This window comes from Nannobrachium achirus (assembly GCF_963921795.1).
Source record: "Nannobrachium achirus genome assembly, chromosome: 1".
Taxonomy (NCBI): Eukaryota; Metazoa; Chordata; class Actinopteri; order Myctophiformes; family Myctophidae; genus Nannobrachium; species Nannobrachium achirus.
In genome coordinates, this window is record NC_137810.1 from 18,591,976 (window position 1) to 18,613,740 (window position 21,765).

At 43.7% G+C, this 21,765-nt stretch overlaps 1 protein-coding gene across 1 annotated transcript in view; it reads left to right on the forward strand.

Moving 5' to 3' along the window:
* LOC308286517 (ephrin type-B receptor 1-like) overlaps nucleotides 1-21,765 on the forward strand; it is a gene marked incomplete at both ends in the record, with an annotated part of 96,924 nt that overhangs the window by 33,188 nt on the left and 41,971 nt on the right. The window contains 3 exons of the mRNA XM_080727559.1: nucleotides 1,854-2,072; nucleotides 3,734-3,914; nucleotides 12,432-12,587. Coding sequence (XP_080583685.1) covers nucleotides 1,854-2,072; nucleotides 3,734-3,914; nucleotides 12,432-12,587 — 556 coding nt within the window. The remainder of the gene's footprint in view (nucleotides 1-1,853; nucleotides 2,073-3,733; nucleotides 3,915-12,431; nucleotides 12,588-21,765) is intronic.

Sequence of the window (21,765 nt, forward strand, 5' to 3'; positions counted from 1 at the left end):
TATAATAAATACATTATAAATATTAGCATAGACTTAGATCTCTAATTGAATTTTGAAGTTTAAATCAAATAGAAAAGTACAGATAGAAAGTGGTTACATATCGGGACACACCGGCGCCATAATTCCAGACACCAACGGCATCAGAAAAGTCAAATAATAGCCAACATATCAGCCTGACCGATACATTGGTCTGGCTTTATGACACACAAAGACCAGACAGATGGGGAGGGAGGGAGGGAGGCTGGCAAAGAGACATAGAATCACCCACAGACAGACAGCAGACAGCAGAAAAAGATGAACCCGGAGTGATATAGCAGAGGACGCATGCCAGACAGATGGATAGAATGATGAAAGAGTGAGACACCTTTGGTAGAGACGAGCAGACTGATAGAGCAGACACATACTGTCCAATGAGGTTGTTAGAGAGGGGAGGGGGAGTGACCGTGTCCTTCCTGCCCTTGCTTTCTACAGTGATGGAAGAAAAAATATAAATTGCGCAAAGTAAAAATACAACTGTTACATGTAAACCTTATGTATTCAAAATTTACTTGAGCAAAAGTCATCAAAATATATTTAAAGGCCCGCCAGTAAGAGCGAGATCATTTAGCGACCTACAACCGGGTCGCAACGTGGTCGGTAGTTTTCAGCGACCGGGTCGCTAAATCGAGCGACCGGGTCGCTAAATCAACCGACCGGCCCGGGAAAATCACCGACCGCGCCGCTAAATCGACGACCGGGTCGCTAAATCTACCGACCGGCCTGCAGTTTTAGGTCGGTAGATTTAGCGACCCGGTTGGTAGATCTAGCGACCCGGTCGGAAGATTTTGCGCCCTGGTCGGTAGGATTTAGCGACCCGGTCGGTCGCTTTAGCGGCACGGTCGGTGATTTAGCGACCCGGTCGGGAGGTTGCGTCGGTAGGTTAGTTACTGAGGTAAGGTTACTGAGGTTAGGTTTAGGGTTAGGGTTAGGGTTAGGGTTAGTAGCCCTGTGGTCGGTGGATAAGCGACCACCGGTCGGTGGATTTACCTACCCAGTCGGTGGATTTAGCGTCCCGGTTGGTGGATTTAGTGACCCGGTCCGTGGATTTAGCGTCCCGGTTGGTGGATTTAGCGACCCGGTCCGTGGATTTAGCGACCCGGTCGTTCGATTTAGCGACCCGGTCGGTCGCTTTAGCGGCACGGTCGGTGATTTAGCGACCCGGTCGGACGCTTTAGCGGCACGGTCGGTGATTTACCGGCCCGGTCGGACGCTTTAGCGACCCGGTCGCTGAAAACTACCGACCACGTTGCAACCCGGTTGTAGGCCGCTAAATGATCTCGCCCTCTCTCAGGCCCGCTGACAGGCCCCGAAATTATAATAGTACTGTTTGATACAGTAGGTCACGTGGTCTCTCTGAAAACGATCTGAAATAGTCTGAAACTCATGTCACAGTGTAATCTGCCCCCTCGCTCCCCAACAACAGCTGACCAGTACAGTAAGTAGTCTAAGTACAGTCAATTAATTTGATTCGCTTATAATTGCGCATTCCCACAATGACATCATCAAAATATTAACTCATATTTTAAAAGATGACTTTTTTAAACTGACAGTACCCCTTTAGGTTACTGTACCCCCCTCTATAGTATCGAACTTGTCCTATATTTCTCAGCTTGTAGATCGTCTATTATCAAATAGGGCTGAACTGTGTTTTGTAACAATTTTCAAATAATTGTAGTGGACTAATAGTACAATATTTGGCTAATGTAATATACTTACTTTCCACTACTACCTTATTTCCTCTCTCTCTCTCTCTCTCTCTCTCTGTCTCTCTCTCTCTCTCTCTCTCTCTCTCTGCACACCCCACACACACATAGGTAGACACCATAGCGGCGGATGAGAGTTTCTCCCAGGTGGATTTCGGGGGGAGGCTGATGAAGGTAAACACGGAGGTCCGCAGTTTCGGCCCGCTGTCCCGAGGCAAGGGCTTCCACCTGGCCTTCCAGGACCTGGGCGCCTGCATGTCCCTGCTGGCGGTCAGGGTGTTCTACAAGAAGTGTCCCAGCGTGGTGCAGAACTTCGCCCTCTTCCCCGAGGTATGGATGAACCATGCATCACCAGGGCTCACCAGCCATGCTGGCTTGTGCTGGACATTTTTCTATTTTTGCCACGCCCACGGACATACAAAATGAGTAGACAAACACACAAAGAGCTAGCCTTAAATGACCATTACAGGTCTGTAACTCTGAGGGCGGCTTGCACCAACACGGTTTGGTGCAACGGCCTTAAACTGGTTTAAATCAAGGTTTATATTTTAATCAGCTTGCACCAAACCTTAAACCTAGTTTTCATTAATCAGGTTTAGTTTTAAACCATCCTTTTAATCTTCGTTTTACTTTTCATTCTAAACCTGGATTAATGTTAATCCTCTTGCACCACTGCTTTAAACTTCGATTTAAACATCAATAAGGGATTAATTTTAAACTTGCTGTAGAGGTGGTTTAAATGCAAACATGCCATTGACATGAATGGGGGTCCCCCTTCTGCGAGGGAAGCCTCACAGGCAAACTGAAGCTGCAGACAGCGTTTCACAGTTGAAAACAAAAATCTCATCATAATTGTTGTCTTCCTTGTACATAGGCTATTTTAAAATAGCGAACTATTAAATATTTACAGGGACATAACACAGTCAGTTGTCATGGAAGTGGACTTCCCAACCAATATGCAGACGTTTTAATTTTCGAAATCGCTTCATAATTGACAAAACTATCAAACTGTGGTGTATTTCTTTGCTTCCTAGTTCCTAGATAGTCGCGCATCACCGCGCCGCACCGCACCGCACCGCGCTGTAGCGAGCCGAGCGTCACCGTAGTATGACGGAGCGTTAAATATTTTTTGGCTACAGGCGCTCTTCTTAACATAGAAGGTGATAGGCCTGCCCACATTCTCCCCGAAGTAAATATATAAGTCACGTTAATGATATTAGGCTCAAGAGAATAGTTTATTCCAGTGTGTTTACATCGCAAATCCAAGATGGAGGACATTTAAACCATGAATTAATCGCAGGTTATAGTTTTAATCACAGGTTAAGGGTTTAATCACAGATTTGTTAAGCAATGCTTAAATTTAAGTGGTGCAACACACCTCGATTTAAAATAAATCATAGATCAACAAAACCATGATTAACCCTAAACTAAGATTTATTTAAACCCTCTTGGTGCAAGCCGCCCTGAGTGTGTACAAATGGAACTCAATGGTTTGGTTCCATTTGTACACTTTCAGAGTTATTGGAGAATAAAACATGAAAGAACCACTGTCCTAGTGGACTCCTAATGTGCCATACATAGTGTCACTCCTAACACTGGCGGAACAAGTCAGAACCGGGCCGGTAAGCAAGCCACAATGATCGGGCCCCCCAACCGCCGGCGCCGCCTCCCCCATCTATACTGCCTCCCCCTGGCCAGCCGGGGCGCCTGATGGAGGGGAAAGGAACTCGTTGGAATAATGTGTTCCTTCCACTCGCCACGTCCAACCGCTGAAATGTCCCCCTGTCAGGTGAAAAGAAGCAACTTGGACTCCTCATGCATAGAAGGAAGCATGTGGTCAGTCTGTTGTCTCCTCAGGTTGGCAGTGGGAGTGTTGCGCCCAGGATTACATTAGATAATTGACAGGTGAAAAATGGGTAACAAAATTTGAGGGAAAAAAAGAAGACTTGACAATAAATAAAAATGGTTTCTGGTTTTGGATGTCTGTGCAGACGTTGACGGGAGCAGAGTCCACCTCTCTGGTCATCGCCAGAGGAAGCTGCATCTCCAACGCAGAGGAAGTGGACGTGCCCATTAAGCTGTACTGCAACGGGGACGGCGAGTGGATGGTGCCCATCGGCAGCTGCAGCTGCAAGGCCGGCTTCGAACCCGACAACGGGAATGTGTGCCGAGGTGCGTATGTGCATGATGAACCTGATGAACCTCTCTGTTGGTTATGTAAAATGCAACGCGCACCTCATTTGTAATGAGCTGTCATCAGCTCTGGAGTCTTCATAGGTTGCATGATGTGGGAGTCAAGATGTACGTACTGTATAGACCAGTGGTCCTCAACCTTCTCAGGCTGCGACCCCCAAAATAACCATATTTTAACTACCCACCCTAACGAGCACTAAGCGTTTAGGCATTACATCACGGTTCTATTTGAAAATAGCCCATCTACATGCACATGTAGATCTGCTATTTTCACAATTTCTGCCACTAATATTTGACAATTTGGCCAATGTTTAATTCTCATTTTAGAGGAATTAAAAAGTCCTTAAATTGTCACTTTACAAATGTGCAGATACTAGGGATGGGTATCATTCACCTTTGAATCGATACGATACCTTTTTCGATACCTGGGAATCGATACGATACCCTTTTCGATACTTTTTATTTATTATTATTATTTGCCTTTTTCTATGGGCTATATTATACACCAAAATAGGTTATTAAGCCAGTTATTCAGCCATTTTCATGCCAAGTAGGCCTAGTAGTAGAGTAGTTGATGTGACTACTACTATATAGACATTGGATAATAAACATTATAGGCTATTGTCGGCTATTTTCCACAGTAACGAGTGTTGCCTACTAAAGCAGTCATTAAACTCTCAGTAGCCCAACTGTTACAGATGAGATCGGCCAGGGGTGCGTTCAAGAGTATCGAAACGAGGTATCGTTCAATACTCGATATTATCGACGTCATGCGATCAGTATACCATTAAAAGTATCGCAGACGATACCCATCCCTAGCAGATACCCTCTATACACTTAAACATTATGTTGGTCTGTTTACTGTTTCACATTAAGTTAATCATCTGGGGACCCACCAAAATAATTTGGGGACCCCCCCTGGGGGTCCTGACCCACAGGTTGAGAACCAGTGGTATAGACAATATGTACGGCATTACATTTAAGAAGACAAATCATCTGTAACAGTTACAAAGTCCAAGTGGTGAACCAATAGACAGACCGACCGGCAGGGTGGGTTATTAGCTGCGTGATAAAAGGGTTCTCTATTGAAATGTACATGTATGCAATAGCAAAGGTTTAAACACATGTTAACAAATCCAAATTAAATTATAATTAGAGTTCCAATTAAGTTAACGTTTAATCTTATGTATATTCATATTATGTATATATTTTCTACACGGGTTGCAGCCCACAATTCGTTGTATGTTAATATTAGGAGAAGCAGGAAGACAATGGCACCAAAATAGCTCCTCTTCTCTCTTCCATCTCTCTTTCTCTTTTTATTTCATTTTTTTTCCATCTGCCCTCCTTCCCCATTTGCTCATGGTATCCAATCAGTTCTTAGTCTCCCCAGAGACCGTCATCCATTATGTGTGCGTGTGCGTGCATGCGTGCGTGCGTGCGTGCGTGCGTGCATGTGATCTATGTGTACAGTGTAGTATGATAAGTGAGGTCGGTTCATCCCATGTTAATTAGGCGAGCGTGTTCCAAGCAGATTACCCCACTTCAAATGACTCTCGAGGTGCAGAGATATAGAAAGAGAGAGACAGAGGGGGAGAGGGAAAGAAAGAAAGGAAGGAAGAAAGTAATTTGGATATTAGTTATTCATAAAATGCAACATAGTGCCGTAACCACAAAGCTTTCATTAAAGAAACAACTGCGACCTGTTAGAACTTGGATAATGTATTCGAGGCAGCAGGGGTGTCGCACCAAATTCTGGGCCCTCCCTGGGTACAAGGATTCACTGTGGGGCCCCCCATGAATGTTCTTCATAGGGGGAGGGGTTTTAACCCATTTAGACTGGGAACGCATTATTTTGTGCTTTAACTATTGAGAAATAGCAGCTGCGGGCTTGTAAATCAGCCTATGTTTCTATGTTAGTGGTGCTGAAACATTTTCATGTGAAGGACGCCCAAAATGATATTTATTTGGCCACGGAACCCCATCTCAAAATATTCCGTTCCAGAGGCCCCCCAGAAGCAAAATTTTAGTTACAAATGTTCGCTTAAAAAATACATATATTCAAAGATTTGCACACATTTTCACGACTTTTCAAAAATATCTACAAGCTTGCAGCCGAGTGCCACGCTGTGAGCTTGTTTCAATAGCTAAAGTATAAAATAATTAAGGCCCCTGCACCTTGGGCCCTGGTAACTCAGTCCCACTTTCCCCCTCCCTTGTGACGCCCCTGCGAGGCAGTGCTTTCCACGATGGCGTCCTATTACCATCGTGCTATTCTGAGCTGAGTGTGGTGCAGATGACAATGACATTCTTATGCTGATTTGGGTCGTTGAATATTTAACAGATGCAATATTTGTGGTTCCACCGCGGTGGGCAGGTTCAACAGACGTGCACTGGAGGCATGTACTGTACAAAGCCCTGGAATGCCATGATTGATGCCCTGTGACACCCGGTAACATGATTAGCTGGGACATTTGTAATACCGAGACATTCTTTCACCTACATCATTTTCAGAAGTTGTGGGAATGCTCCATCCGAACAGAACAGGAGAGTGTTTTTTGCAGGTCTTTCAGCACTGTTAGTCCGACCAGTTTAACATTCACCAGGTTAGCATTCACCAGCGTCGACAGGTTAACATTTCACCAGGTTAGCATTCACCAGTGTCGGCAGGTTAGCATTTCACCAGGTTAGCATTCACCAGTGTCGGCAGGTTAGCATTTCACCAGGTTAGCATTCACCAGTGTCAGCAGGTTAGCATTTTGCCAGGTTAGCATTCACCAGCTTCTGCTGCCTTAACCCAGTTGCCTTTTTGACACACATGGACTTAAAGACCTGCAAAAACACTCTACCCAAACAGAACAACACCAGAGGGGCAGGTGGTATTTTTTTTTAGTCCTGCCACTGTGGTGGGAATTAGCTTTGCAACAAAGCAACAAATGTAATGTACACAGTACTTGATTTAAGTGAGGGTGGTAGCAACAACACTCCAAAACCCCAAAACAGAAACATATGGTTGCAATCCGTGATTATGGGTCTTTCACTCAAACAACACATTGCTTTATTTGTTCAAGTGTATTGGAATGGTACATGAACACATACACGCAACTTCAGGTAAAGCCAGAACTTCCAAATGGTAAATGATGCATTTATAATGACTCATTACATTCACATTAGTCTCGTATAGCCAGACAACTATTCCACAATCTCTGAATACTCTAGCCTATAGAGTCTGGAACTGCACCTCCCAAAATCCCAGGCAGGAAGCAGTCATTTGCGTCGTTTACGAAAATATATATTAATTTTTTTTAATTTCCATGTTTTGATATTAGGATAAATTTGCGCTTATGTGCTCCAGACTGTATGGGAACGGAAGCATTTGAAAATAGTGTGTGGCAACAGTCTGGACACATTTACGGCGGAGGCAACCAAACAAGGCACCAACCTGCTCATCGGGGACAGTTAAGGGTTAATTATTTTTGCTCGAAGACACTTGTGAAATGGGACTGGAATGGGACTGGAATCAGTGGACAACAGTATTGTCCCATGACAACAATCAGGGACAATACTTTTGCACTTTTACTCGAGTCAAATTTTACTCGTAACAGAGCATTTCTACATAGCAGTATTGATACTTTGACTCAAGTAAAACATTTGAGTACTTTTCTTCCACCACTGCCCGATTCCAAGACAGCCGCTCTACCTCCTGAGCCATTACTACCCGCTCTACTGAAGAACTTATAGCCATTAAGCAAGCTGGGGCCGGTGTTGTGAGATGAATAGCGATACGCGCAACTCGCTGGTTCTGTCTAGGACTGCGGATAATGAACACGGTGAGCGAGAGGCCAGAGATGAATGCAGTGCATCCAACATTAACAGTGGTGTCACAAGGGGGGGAAAGGGGGGGGGAGTGGGACTGAGTTACTAGGGCCCAAGGTGGAGGGGCCTGGAATTATTTTATACTTTAGCTATTGAAAAAGAGCAGATATACAAGCTCACAGCGCGGCACCGAGTGCCGCGATGCGAGCTTGTAGATCTGCTATTTTTGAAAAGTCGTGAAAATGTGTGCAAATCTTTGAATATATGTATTTTTTAAGCGAACATTTGTAACTCAGATTTTGCTTGCTGGGGGAGTGCCTGGAACTAAATGTTTTGAGATGGGGGTCCGTGGACAAATACCTATAATTTTGGGGTTCCTTCACATGAAAAGGTTTGAGCACCACTGACATAAAAACATAGGTTTTTCAAAAAAACCTTAGAAGGATTTGAAATATTCAAAGACTTGCACAAATCTTCACGATTTTTCAAAAATAGCAGATCTACAAGCACAAAATGTGACTGAATCCTTGTACCCAGGGCCCAGAATTTGGTGCGACACCCCTGGCCTTACAGGCAGAGTTAATAGAGCCTGCTCACATGTGAGTGGGCCATGAGCTCAGTGAGTGAGTCAGAGTCATCATATGGACTGATTCCAGCCAGTCTTTGGTGTGAGTCTCTGCCACTCAGCTGATAACAACTTGGCAGAAAAGCTGGACGTCGCTATTGGAACAGATGGCTCTGTTTGTGTGTGTGTGTGTGTGTGTGTGTGTGTGTGTGTGTGTGTGTGTGTGTGTGTGTGTGTGTGTGTGTGTGTGTGTGTGTGTGTGTGTGTTGGACAGAGCCGAGCCAGAAGCAGGCTACAGAGACTGTTTATTTTCACTGTATCAAACAAGCTGCTCACATTGTTCTAACCATGAGGCAAAAATTGGCATAACATCAAAGTGTTGAGTGTGTGTGTGTGTGTGTGCGTACGCGTGCGTGCGTGCGTGTGCGTGCGTGTTTTAGTGAACACATATAAACGAGAGCCTCTTGTCAAAAATACAACCTCCTGTGTTTCCGAGGATAGCACACACGCACATGCGCGCGTGCACACACACACACACACACACACACACACACACACACACACACACACACACACACACACACACACACACACACACACACACACACACACACACACACAAGCACGAACTGAAAGCCACAACTCCTGCTGTTAAGCCCAAGTATTTTAGAGCTTTTTTGTTTTGAAATCAGAGCAACCATTTAGCACATGAATGCACACACACATGCATACGCCCACATGCACACACACACACACACACACACAGGCACGCACGCACACGTGCGCACACACGCACACACACGCGCGCGCACACACACACACACACACACACACACACACACACACACACACACACGCTTTTCACACTTCACACACTAGTGCCAAGTGAGGCTTTAATAATTGATCAGAACATCATCTCTATCATTACAGGTTGGCTCAACACAGATGGACACTATAAAACTCTCTTATTAGTTTTTTCTTCTTTCTATGTTCTTTCCTCTATCTCTCCAATAATTGCCTCTACCTCTATATTTCGTTTTTTTTTTTACTTGTTTGGAATAGGCACATACAGAACACACTCAGGGACACTATTTGTCACTCTAGTCCAATGCATACCGTAATTTATAATGCATCGTATGACCACGTCGCCTGCCAACAATACCAGACTTTTATGTGTGTGTCACAATGGTTACTTGAAAATCAATTATCTTCGTCAAGCGGCGCGGTCGTATAACGACATATAAATTAGGCTCTCTCTCTCTCTCTCTCTCTCTCTCTCTCTCTCTCTCTCTCTCTCTCTCTCTCTCTCTCGTTAAGCACACACACATCAACAGCTTGGAATCCTCTGACAGCTGGACAGGTAAAGATGGAGCAGAGAGCGAACAAGGTTTAGACATAATGGCTAGATAGAGAGGGAGCGAGACTTGTTGCCATGGTGACATGCACCCCATGTGTATGAGCAAGGTTGTTGAATAGATGACCTTGGCGTGCCAGATGTCTATAGTCCTATTCACACACACACTCGTCCCACACACACACACACACACACACATACTGTACTCGCGCACACGCATGCACACACACATGCACACACATGCACGCTCACGCATGCACGCACACAACCACACACACGCTGGCACAAGGTTGTTAAGCCACTGACAGTTCGCGGGCAACAAAGAGAGGAAAATGTGTGGAACTCTTAGTCAAGGATGAAGAGACGGATGGAGAGAAACATACAGTAATGATGGCTGGCAGACAGTGAGGGGAATGTGGACATCTTTCGTTCCTGTCATTATTACACGGAACATTTTCAAAAATCCCCAGTAACCAAAAACTTTTCAAAATAGTGAATAGTGAATAACAGGAGGTGGCTCAGTCAGGAGGTAGAGTGGCCGATTCCCAGTCCCTCCTGGTTCTGCGTCCCGGTGTCTTTGAGCAAGACACTTACAGTCCTGGAATAAACATTTCGTCCTTGTTGGGTGGAAACCTTGTATGTCCAAAACCGCTTGTTTTGTATTGATCATTTTTAAAATGATTTAAACTAGTGAAAACAGCCGATCTACAAGCACACAACGCCTCGGGCGTTGTGTGCTTGTAGATCTGCTGTTTTCACTACTTTTGTACGACGGCCATGTATGATCAAGCAGTGCTTTACTTTGTGAACAAATGTACAAATTTGAAACTTGGAGATACGAGGTTTCTGCCCGACAGTGACGATTTGCTCTGGTAAGTCTTCTTCTCTCATCCACTGCTTCAATTCTTATTTTCGTTGACTCACTTTCAATTGTAATTTTTTTAATTCTATTTTTGCACATGGCCTACTTAACCCCCCTCCCCCTCCCCCCTTGTCTTACAACAGCATGACTTTACATTGGACGTCCTGTTCCTTTCAGGCATTTTATTTAACTTGTCATCCAGGACAACTCAAGGTGCAAATAGCCAACAGCATTCATTTGAAACCAGTAAAGTAAAAGTGCAAGAGATGGCAGAATCGTGCCGAGATCCAACTAAACCCAGAAAATAACATCAAAGTGCATCATTTAGTTTTACTCAGCCATCTGACAGCCTGCAGTTAAATCTGTCTCTCCTTTCTTTTCCTACCCAGCCTTTTTCATCCTTTTTTACATTTTATAGAGATATTTTGGGGGGCTTTTCTGCCTTTATTCGGATAGTTCAGCAAAAAGTGAGACAGAGAGTGACACGCAGTAAAAGCCATTGGGCTCTGGAATCAAACCTACGACACGCTGTTATGCTGCAATTGAGCCTAAGTGGTAACTATGTGCCTTAAGTCTAGAGTCTAGACCATCTGCACCCCAGACATTTTCATCCTTAATATACAGTGTTCCCATTGATTCTAAGAGAGATTTGTGGAAGGTACAGGCATTTGGCCCGGGCCACCGATGTGGTGGTCCGGGCACTCTAGGCTGCAATGCCAACCTGACAGCTTGTCACGGGTTCGAATCCTGTTCCTGATGACCTTTGCTGCGTGTCACTCCCCATTTCCTGTCAGTAGACAAACCTGGTATTGTCTAATAATTGTATTAATTAAATGTTTTATATAGCAGTTGAGTTGTGCTTGTTTGTATCATATTGTTTTTCTGTTTGGGGACTACTGCGGATGGAAATGAGCTTCTGGCTAAATCCGTCATATTTACATAAACTCATGAGATTCATTTCACGTTTATGTATTGGATGTGCATTGTCCCTTGCTCCCTACCAAATAAGCAAATATAGTAAAGTAAAGTAGGACAATAGTCAGTACACACAGTAAAATCCTGAGTATTAATTTATCCATTTGTAACTCTGCATACATTTCAGTTACCGGTACATGTGTACAGTCTCAGACATCATTTAACACCAAGGATTGTACTACTACTAATATTTATCAAACTCACTTCCGGATCAGTGAACCAAATCCTACGTTTGGGGGTGTTTTGAAATGGACTTGGCTGGAGTTTTCTTTTTTTTCTCTTTTTTAAAATGCCCCAGATTTAATTGATTGTAACCTTACCCAGTCCTGAAATGGAAACCCCTCAATCCCCCAGCGTCCCTTTCTCCAGACAACCCACACTGTGCCCAGGGGCGTCACACCAAATTCTGGGCCCTGGGTACAAGGATTCACTGCGGGCCCCCCATGAATGTTAACTATTGAAAAACAGCAGATATACAAGCTCACAGCGCGGCACCGAGTGCCGCGCTGCGAGCTTGTAGATCTGCTATTTTTTTTAAATTGTGAAAATGTGTGCCAAGAAACCTACGTTTCCATGTCAGTGATGCTCAAACTTTTTCATGTGAAGGACCCCCCCCCTATCTCAAAATATTTAGTTCCAGGAACCCCCCAGAAGCAACATTTTAGTTACAAATGTTCACTTAAAAAATACATATTCACAGATTTGCGCACATTTTCACGACTTTTCAAAAATAGCAGATATACAAGCTCGCAGCGCGGCACTCGGTGCCGCGCTGTGAGCTTGTATATCTGCTATTTTTCAATAGCTAAAGTTACTAGGGCCCCTCCACCTTGGGCCCTATAGTAACTCAGTCCCACTTTCCTACCCCTTGTGACGCCCCTGACTGTGCCTTGTCTCTGTTTCTCTCTCTCTCTCCCTCCACAGCTTGTCCTCAGGGCACCTTTAAGTCTGCTCAAGGAGCTGGCCTGTGCCAGCCGTGTCCTCTTTACAGCCGCTCCACCGTGGAGGCGGCCACCCTCTGTGGCTGCCGCAACGGCTACTACCGCGGCGACATGGACAAACCGGAGGACGCCTGCACCAGTGAGTCTCTTAAGCTTTTTGTTTTCTTTCTCTCACCCACGTGGTCTCGCACCAAATTCTGGGCCCATGGGTACAAGGATTCACTCACATTTTCTGCTTTAACTATTGAAAAAATAGCAGATCTACAAGCTCACAGCTGCGAGCTTGTAGATCTGCTATTGTTGAAAGATCGGGAACATTTTGCGCAAGTCTTTGAATATTTCAAATCCTTCTAAGGTTTTTTTTGAAAAACCTATGTTTCTATGTCAGTGGTGCTCAAACCTTTTCATGTGAAGGACCCCCAAAATGATAGGTATTTGAATACGGACCCCCATCTCAAAATATTTAGTTCCAGGGACCCCCCAGAAGCAAAATTTTAGTTACAAATGTTCGCTTAAAAAGTACATAATTATATTCAAAGATTTGCACACATTTTCACAACTTTTCAAAAATAGCAGATATACAAGCACTCGGTGCCGCGCTGTGAGCTTGTATATCTGCTATTTTTGTGACGCCCCTGCTCTCACCCTTGTGCCGAAGACAGCCGATCTACCAGCCCACGAGCGCTTTGAGCTTGTAGATCGGTTTATTTTTAGCCAGTGTGTGACGCCGCCTTTGTACGTTTCCGCAGTGGTGGAAGAAGTACTACATTTTTTTGCGTATCAATATCGCAATGTAGAAATACTCTGTTACAAGTAGACGTCCGGTGATCAAAATTGACCTGAGTAAAAGTACAAAAGTATTGGTATCAAAATATAGTTAAGGTACCAAAAGTAAAAGTACTGATTATGCAGAATGTCCCATTTCACAAGTTGAAATAGCCAAAGTTCATATAGGGCTGAAGTGGTTCATGTACCGGTATGTGTTGTAATAATAATCAAAATCTAAAAGTAAGTCATTGGTAACTTAAGTTTTCAAATAACCGTAATGGAGTAAAATATACAATATTTGTCATTGAGATGTAGTGGAGTAGAAGTAAAAGTATTGAAAATTGAAAAATACGCCAGTAACGTAACATAGCCTCTAACCTCAGTATTGTACTTACAGTACTTGAGTAAATGTGCTCAGTTACTTTACACCTCTGCAGCTACAGCAGCGCCAGGCTTGACAAAACGCTGCCGTTCGCTGGCCCAGAGAGACGCTAGAAGTAGGTTGAGACATGAATCAGCGCCGTCTGTCTCTTCCAGGCAGATTCATACACATAGGAGTGTGTGTGTGTGTGTGTGTGTGTGTGTGTGTGTGTGTGTGTGTGTGTGTGTGTGTGTGTGTGTGTGTGTGTGTGTGTGCGCGTGTGTGCGTGCGTGCGTGCGTGCGTGCGTGCGTGCATGTGCGTCTAAGTGACCTGGATAGAACAGCGTGGGTTCGGGGTGGGGGGTGGTGGGAGGGTGTGGGGTACATTTTGTATTCATTCATACTGTAGATGGGTTAATAAGACGCTGTTTTAGATTCATGAATGGGACCTCCCGGGACTCTGACACAGAAACATTTAAAAGAATCTTCTCTGAAGTGTCAATGGAAGCCAGTCGATGCTGCTGTCTCGCCGCTGTCTCTCAAATGCATTCGGCAGCTTTTCGGAAATGATCAACCTTTTTTATAGTTTTATTGCCCCCAGGGGTCTGTGATTGGTCCTCTCCGTTTCTTTTCCTCCACACCAAATCTTTTCGCAACGCGACGAATCATGAGCTTATGTAGATCTGCTATTTTCACTGAACGTTTGCCCATTTTTGACTAATGTTGATGATGTCATGCCCAGAATCCGAATGCTAGTCTCTCCACTCAGTCAACTAAATCATTGCAAATGTGTGTGGTTGGACTGAAATCAACTCGAAAGATGTCATTCCAGTCATCTTTTTCACAAAATGACATCTTATGTACTGAAATATATACCATACAGATTCATTTGGAGGTTGTGCCAAGGCAAATACCTACAGTAGCATGTCATGTCATGGTCCATATACTGTATATATATACACTGTATAAATGCTGTCATGAACAAATTGTATATACCAGCTGCTATGCTCATGCAGCTTATTTCTAAATAAGGTGTTCTTTTAGAGCTTTTTGGTTCTGAAATCAGAGGAACCTTTTAGCACATGAATGCGTGCACGCACACGAGAACGCACGCACACGCACATGTAACCCTTATTACGTACTAGTAACAGGAAGTACAGGTATGTAGTGTTCAATGGTGTATATCATTAACTGGACTAGTATCAGAAGTATTCTAGATTGTTAAGAGCCAGTATTGCAGATCAATAATGACACAGACAACGATTAACTGAAATAGTTGAATGGCCACTTGTATTACAAACAACATGAAATTACAACAATACAATATATGGAAAATAACAAACAAAAAGAAAAGCCGGCATAAATGTGAAACCCTTTAGTTCCCAAAGTTTAGATGCGAGTTATCGATCGATTTCGTTGGGGCCCTTTATCTGTCTGAGTCGCAATATCGGTTCGAATCTCACGGTCCTACCTCACTGTCCGTGAGGGAGGGGGATCACCATCAGTGTTCAGACTCTGGGTAGCTCGCCACCCCAGTACAAACTGGGGAATCAATGGTTCTGGGGATCATTCATTCAACCTTTATTTAATTTCTCGAAAAGATCAATTGAGGGAGATCCTCATTTACAATGATGCCGAGAATTACAACAGAATTAATACAGAAATAAAGCAGTGTTGACAACAATCAGTGAAAAACAATTACACAATCAGTGAAAACAATTACATACTTGTAATCCACGGTTATTAAGTAAACTCCTGAAATGACCAACAGATGCTAGGGTACTCATCTTAAAATCTTGTTGCAAGAGATTCCAAGAATCAGGTGCACTAACGCTAAAGGCAGTCTTTCCCAGTACCGAATTAGCAAAGGGGACCTTAAGGACCAGCCAATCGCTGGAGCGAGTTTGAATGTAACTAGGTTTCTCACATAGCATGGAGGAGATGTATGGTGGCAGTTTTCCAACCAGGCCTTTATAAATGAAGAGATGCCAATGATAATTGCGCCTCTCCGACAAAGAACCCCAGCCCACCATACCATACAGGTCGCAATGATGAGTGTTGAAATTTGCACCAGTAATAAACCTCAAAGCTGAATGGTAAATTGAGTCCAGAGGCTTGAGTATGGAGGCACCTGCATGACGATATATTATGTCACCATAATCCAACACGGATAAAAATGTAGCTTCGATGATCCTCTTTCTGCAAAACATGGGGAAACTAGTTTTATTTCTATAGAGGCAGCCGATCTTTTGGCGGAGTTTTAAAACAAGATTATCTATATGGTATTTAAAATTGAGTTTGTCGTCTAGCCATATGCCAAGGTACTTGTATTCCGAAACCTTTTCTATACTTGAACCATTGGTGGTGGTGATACGGAGGTTGGAGAGGTCTATGTTTGGGGCGTTTGAGAAGATCATGAGTTTAGTTTTCTTGTCATTAAGTGTTAATTTAAGGCTATTAAAGGAATGTTGTATCGTGTTAAAAGATCGTTGGAGTTTCTCTATGGCCAGTGTGGCGGAGTCAGCGGTACAGTAAAGGATTGTGTCATCAGCATAAAGATGGATTTGACAGTCACATATTGAGGAAACTATTTCATTAATATAAATGGTGAATAGGACAGGGCCAAGAATGGATCCTTGTGGTACACCGGCTTTAACCGGAAGGAAACCAGACTGCCCATCTCCCATCTTCACACATTGGCGCCTGCCATGCAGATAGTTTCTGAACCAGCTGCAGGCATCTTCATCAAAACCTGAGATGAATAGTCTTTCTAAAAGTAAAGAGTGATCTACGGTGTCAAATGCTTTGGCAAGATCAATAAAAATGGCTGCTGCATGTTTGCTTTTTCCTACTGCTGTGATTAGGTGGTCAAGAACTAAAGTGACAGCTGAGGTGGTGCTATGATTAGCTCTAAAACCAGATTGATGAGGACTTAAAATAGACTGTTGTGTAAGGAATGGTTTTAACTGATTATTAACTAAAGATTCCAGAATCTTTGAGAGACAGGGCAGTTTTGAGATTGGCCGATAATTGTTGGGATCAGTACTGTCACCACCTTTATGTAGTGGGACTACCTGCGCCGTTTTCCAGACACTGGGCACTAATCCTGATAAAATAGATGCATTAAAAATAGAAGCAATGTGCTCCACAATAAAAGGCGCAGAAATTCTTAACTCATTGACTGCCAAGGCACGAGTTTCACGAGTTATTACAGTACTCCCAGGCTGCCACAGCCCGAGTTTCCCGAGTTGGAAGCCATTTTGAAAAAAAAAAAAAATTTGTTTTTTTTTTTTTTTTCAAAAATTTTTTTTATAAAAAAAATTCTAAAAATGCCTCAAATGTATTAGGCATGATCGCAATTGCAAAATTGCATGTTTAGCCCCATAACAAACACATCTTTCAAAATGTCAAAAATGGCTGTTTTGTCTGACTTTGAAGGCTTGTATCTCATGAATGCCTGAACGGATTTCCAAGCGGATTTTTTTGTTTGAAAGCTGTTAAAAAGTACTACACATATGGTGCATGATCTAGGCATGGGCGTGCACGATCCGTGCACTAAAAATTGATCCGTGCACTAGAAATTTGGAAGGTGGCAGTGTTTGTTTTGTCTGACTTTGAAGGCTTCTATCTCATGAATGCCTGAACGGATTTCCAAGCGGATTTTTTTGTTTGAAAGCTGTTAAAAAGTACTACACATATGATGCATATATGGTGCATGGGCGTGCACGATCCGTGCACTAAAAATTGATCCGTGCACTAGAAATCTAGGATAGTGGCAGTCTGGTACTTGGGGGCCATCTTGAAATGGCATTCAATGAGTTAAAAAGAAGGGGTCTAAATTATCCTCACCAACAGAGGATCTGATGTCTATGGCCTGCAGAGCCTCCATAACAGCACTAGTTGGGATAGGCTGGATAGAGAACTGGGACCCAGGGCTAACATATACACAATCATTATTTGTGGGGACGGTTCCTGCGTGTCTGTCCTCGAAAAGGTGAGCAGAGGCAGCAAAGTGCTGATTAAAAGCTGTACAGACTTCATTTGGACCTGAAACGAGAGAGCCTTCCAATTTCACACTTGGGGGCAGAGAGGTGGCAGGTTTCTTATTTCCAACAGCCTTCCAGAATTTTGTTGGATCCGAGTAGGAATTTGTAATTAAGTCCAAAAAATAGGTTGATTTGGCCACTCTTACTGCAGTTGTGCATTGATTTCTTAGGCGTCTAAATGCTGTCCACTGTGTCGGATCGCCAGTGCGTCTGGCGGATACCCAGGCTTTATTCCTATCTTTAAAAAGAGCTGACAGATCTGGAGAGAACCAAGGGCTAAATCTATTTTTTATTCTGACTTTTTTTAAAGGTGCATGTTTGTTGACAATTGGTAGAAAAGTTTTCTGGAAATGTTCTAGGGCTAATTCTGCATCTGGAATGGATGAGGTGTAGTGAATGTCACTATAAAACAAATCATTAAAAAATGCCTGCTCATTAAAAGATTTAAAATTTCTCTTGGTGATTATTCGTGGTTGATTTCTTTTTTGTTTAGTGCTTCTGACACAAGCTATTGGGCAATGATCGCTGCAGCCTTGCTCAAAAACACCAGCAGCAGTAATTTTATTCTCTTGATTACAGAGAATTAAATCGATCAGGGTTGATCTAGTGCTATCTTTCTTATTTGGCCTTGTGATATCCTTAATTAATTGAGTTAAATTAAGGTTATTGCAGATATTTTTTAATTTATCAGAAGCTGGAGTCTTCCAGTTTAAGTTAAAGTCCCCTAAAATCAGAGTTTCTGTTTTAGAAAGTTTAGCCATTAACTGAGCTAATTTATCTAGGGCAGAAGGGTCAGCAGATGGAGGTCTGTACACTCCTAATATAGTAATTGAATCATTGGATCCTATATTTACTTTTAGAGCAAGAGTTTCAATGCGAGATGGAATAGCCGTAGTTTGTAGTACAGTGGCTGGGAATTGGGATTTTACATAAATTGCTATTCCACCTGCCCTACTAGATCTGTCTTTCCTAAACAAATTAAAACCACTCAGTGATACCTCTGAGTCACTGGTAGACTTTTTTAGCCAGGTTTCAGTTAGCACTAAAATATCAGGGTCAGCCTGCTGAACTAAAATGTTCAGGTGATCTAGTCTTTCTTGTGCGAGTAGACTTCTGATATTTAAATGAAGGACCCCCAGCCCATTTCTGGATTTAAATGAATGGGGGTTATTGAGAATATTTGAAATGGGTAAAGATACAAGAGGTTCAATAGGCGAGTGGCAGGGGGGGATTGATATAAGATTTAATGGGTCCACAGGGCGCTTAAAATATGTATTATTTCGCCTGGAAGTAATCCTAACCATGATGTGAGACTGTATTGGTGCAGTGATTAAGGGTTGCAATTCCACCCCCGACCAGTAGGGGGGTTGAGTTGGGTGACTGGCTAGCTGACCGGAAGTTGGAATGGCCGAGGTAGAGGCAGGATGTCAACAGTGGACGGCGTGGAGGATGTTATCTGATAGAGCTTGTGAACCTGGGCGATTTGGATGCAATCCATCATTCTTAAAAAAAGGCACGCGATTCCAAAAGAGATTAAAGTTATCAATGTAGTCTAACTTGTGGATGTTACAAGCCAGTTGCAGCCAGGTGTGGAGGGATAGAGTCCTACTAAAGCGGCCGCCCGAGCCGCGAGGCAGTGGGGGGATGGGTCCGGAGATAACGGCTGGCATCCCGGACTGTTTAATTACTTTGAAAAGGGCTTCAAAGTCTTTTTTCGTCGTTTCTGACTCCTGCCGTGATGTATCATTGCAACCAACGTGGATTATCATGCGTTTAATAGTGGATGGGAGTGATGGTAACATCTTTTGGAGTGAATTTGAGAGGATATTTACCGTGGCACCGGGAATACAAACAGTGGATGCATTGAAGAAACGCACATTTCTAATTATACTGTCTCCTATGATAAGAGAAGTGGGAGTAAAAAGTGGACGGGGGACAGAGGATGGCTGAGCAGAACCAGTGGACGTGGATGGGACAGGCGGTGGCTGAGCGGAGCTAGCGGACTTGGACGGGACAGAGAGTGTCTGAGACTGAATAGATCCAGTGGCTGGAACGGGGGATGGAGGAGTGAGCCCGGTGGGCTTTGATGGGACAGTGGGACCCCCCACCTTACTTTTTACAGCTGATAATATCATCCTACGTCGAGCCTTAGCCTGTGAGCGGTGGACAGCAACCGTGGCGAGCGGCATATCCATTTCTGCGGGTTCAGAGTGTTTTTGGGGAGACTCCGGCACCGCAGTGAGACCATTGCTTCTATGGAGCGTGGGAAAATTGTCTTCATCAAGCAAGGAGTACCTATTGCTGGTGGGGATCAGTGGGGCATGATTGGACTTATTATGACATAAAAGCAAAGTGTTTTTCTTTTTATTGCGCCCGGCCGTTAACCGGGGGAGACTGGGGAGTAAAGGGGCAGGAGTGGAGCACGACTGGGGTCGTAGCCGGACTTTGGGCTTAGCCCCGGCACGGGCCCAGCAGTCTGACTCGGACAGAGTCATTGGGACCGTGAGGTCCAGGTCCCGGTTCGCCTTGGCCGAGACGTCAACGGGACCAGTATGGAGTACCATGGGGACCGTGTCGTCCAGGTCACCCACTGCTTGGGGAGATGCGACAGGGATTGTTGATTTTCCAGAGTCAGATGACGAGTCTATTGCCGGGGCTGAGGTGACAATATCAGGACAGAGGAAATCAAGCAGCGTCTCATCGTCTTTGATTTGGTGCAATATGGAGATCCTTTCGTGGAGTTCATTCACTATGAGAGACAGGCGGTGGCAGCTGTTGCAGTCCGGAGGCAAGGTAAGTGAAGTCATCGTGGTGCTGGGGGGGAGAAAAATCTATGGCCAGTAAAGGTGTAACAATGATATATTGGATGCTGTATCAGGCTAGGTGGAAATTCAGCAGACAGGCAGCTCAGGAAACATACCCGCAGGGCTACACAAGTAGCCCGCAGCGAGAAGTAGACACAAAACACAGCACTGGAAGTGCCAACTTGGAACAAAACTCACCCGCAAAGGCCCAGAGACTGGACCTAATGCGTTGATTTCGCTTGCGGTATGATTTGGTGGTTTCCTCTCGATGGTTGAAGGTGTTATTCTCCGAGCTGTTGAGTAGCTGTCAGCCTAGCAGCCTAGCAGCCTAGCTGTCAAACTAGCCCCGGAGCTAAACTAGCCCCGGAGCTAACGCCGGTATCAGTCGGCATAAAACTATAAAGAGCACAAGAGCTATGAATCCGATCACTTAGCTCTTACTCAGGTGTTAAAATATACAGATAAAACAACTTGTATCTGGCATGATTAGTAAAAAAAAGTAGCTAAAATGTGTTTAAAAGGTTAAAAGAGCTGCTGACAAAGCTGCTGCTGCTGCCTGGTGCGTCTGCTCACTCTAAAACCTTTGAGTGATCAATGGTGTCGCTGGGTAATGGAGACAGTCAAGCCTCACATACAGTACTGTACACCTGGCTCCTCAGTAGGTGGAATGGGAAGAGATGTCCTCTTCTCCACACAGCTCCAGGGAATCGATGGTCTGAATCTGAATCTGAATCTGAATTAAGTTTAAAGCACCAGCTGACTTTAACACCCTGCCCTTGTCCCTCAGAGCAATTTCTAATTTTAATTCATTCAAGTCTTCTTTGTTGGTCCATCTTACTTCTAGCTGCTCTTGTTTTTGATTCTTTTTGACTGTAATTATGCAAGTTATTTTTCTTTTCTCTTTCATGCTGATCTGTTATTTGTATGATCTGAACTCTGCAAAGTTTGGTTAATTTAATTTTTTCATGTTTTCATTTGAATATAATTTGTATTCATTTTTTACTAAGGATACTAGTATACTGTTGGAGTGCGGGGTATAGTGGGGGTTGAAATGTTGGAGGAGCCTATGTATGTTTCTGTTTTGTTGTTCTGTGTTGTTTATTGTTGTTGTTTGTTGTGCTATGAGCCGAGGACACCCTCGAAAACGAGTTGTTGCAACTCAATGGTTGATCCTCTATTGAAATTTCAAATAAAATCACCCAAAAAACCTGACCAATGATAGGTCAGACAAGATCCAATAGTATGTGTTATTCACACACACCATGTAAACCATGTTTCTAAATCTTCATGAATCAGCATGAATTAATACCTTTAACCCATATTAATTAACCCAATCAT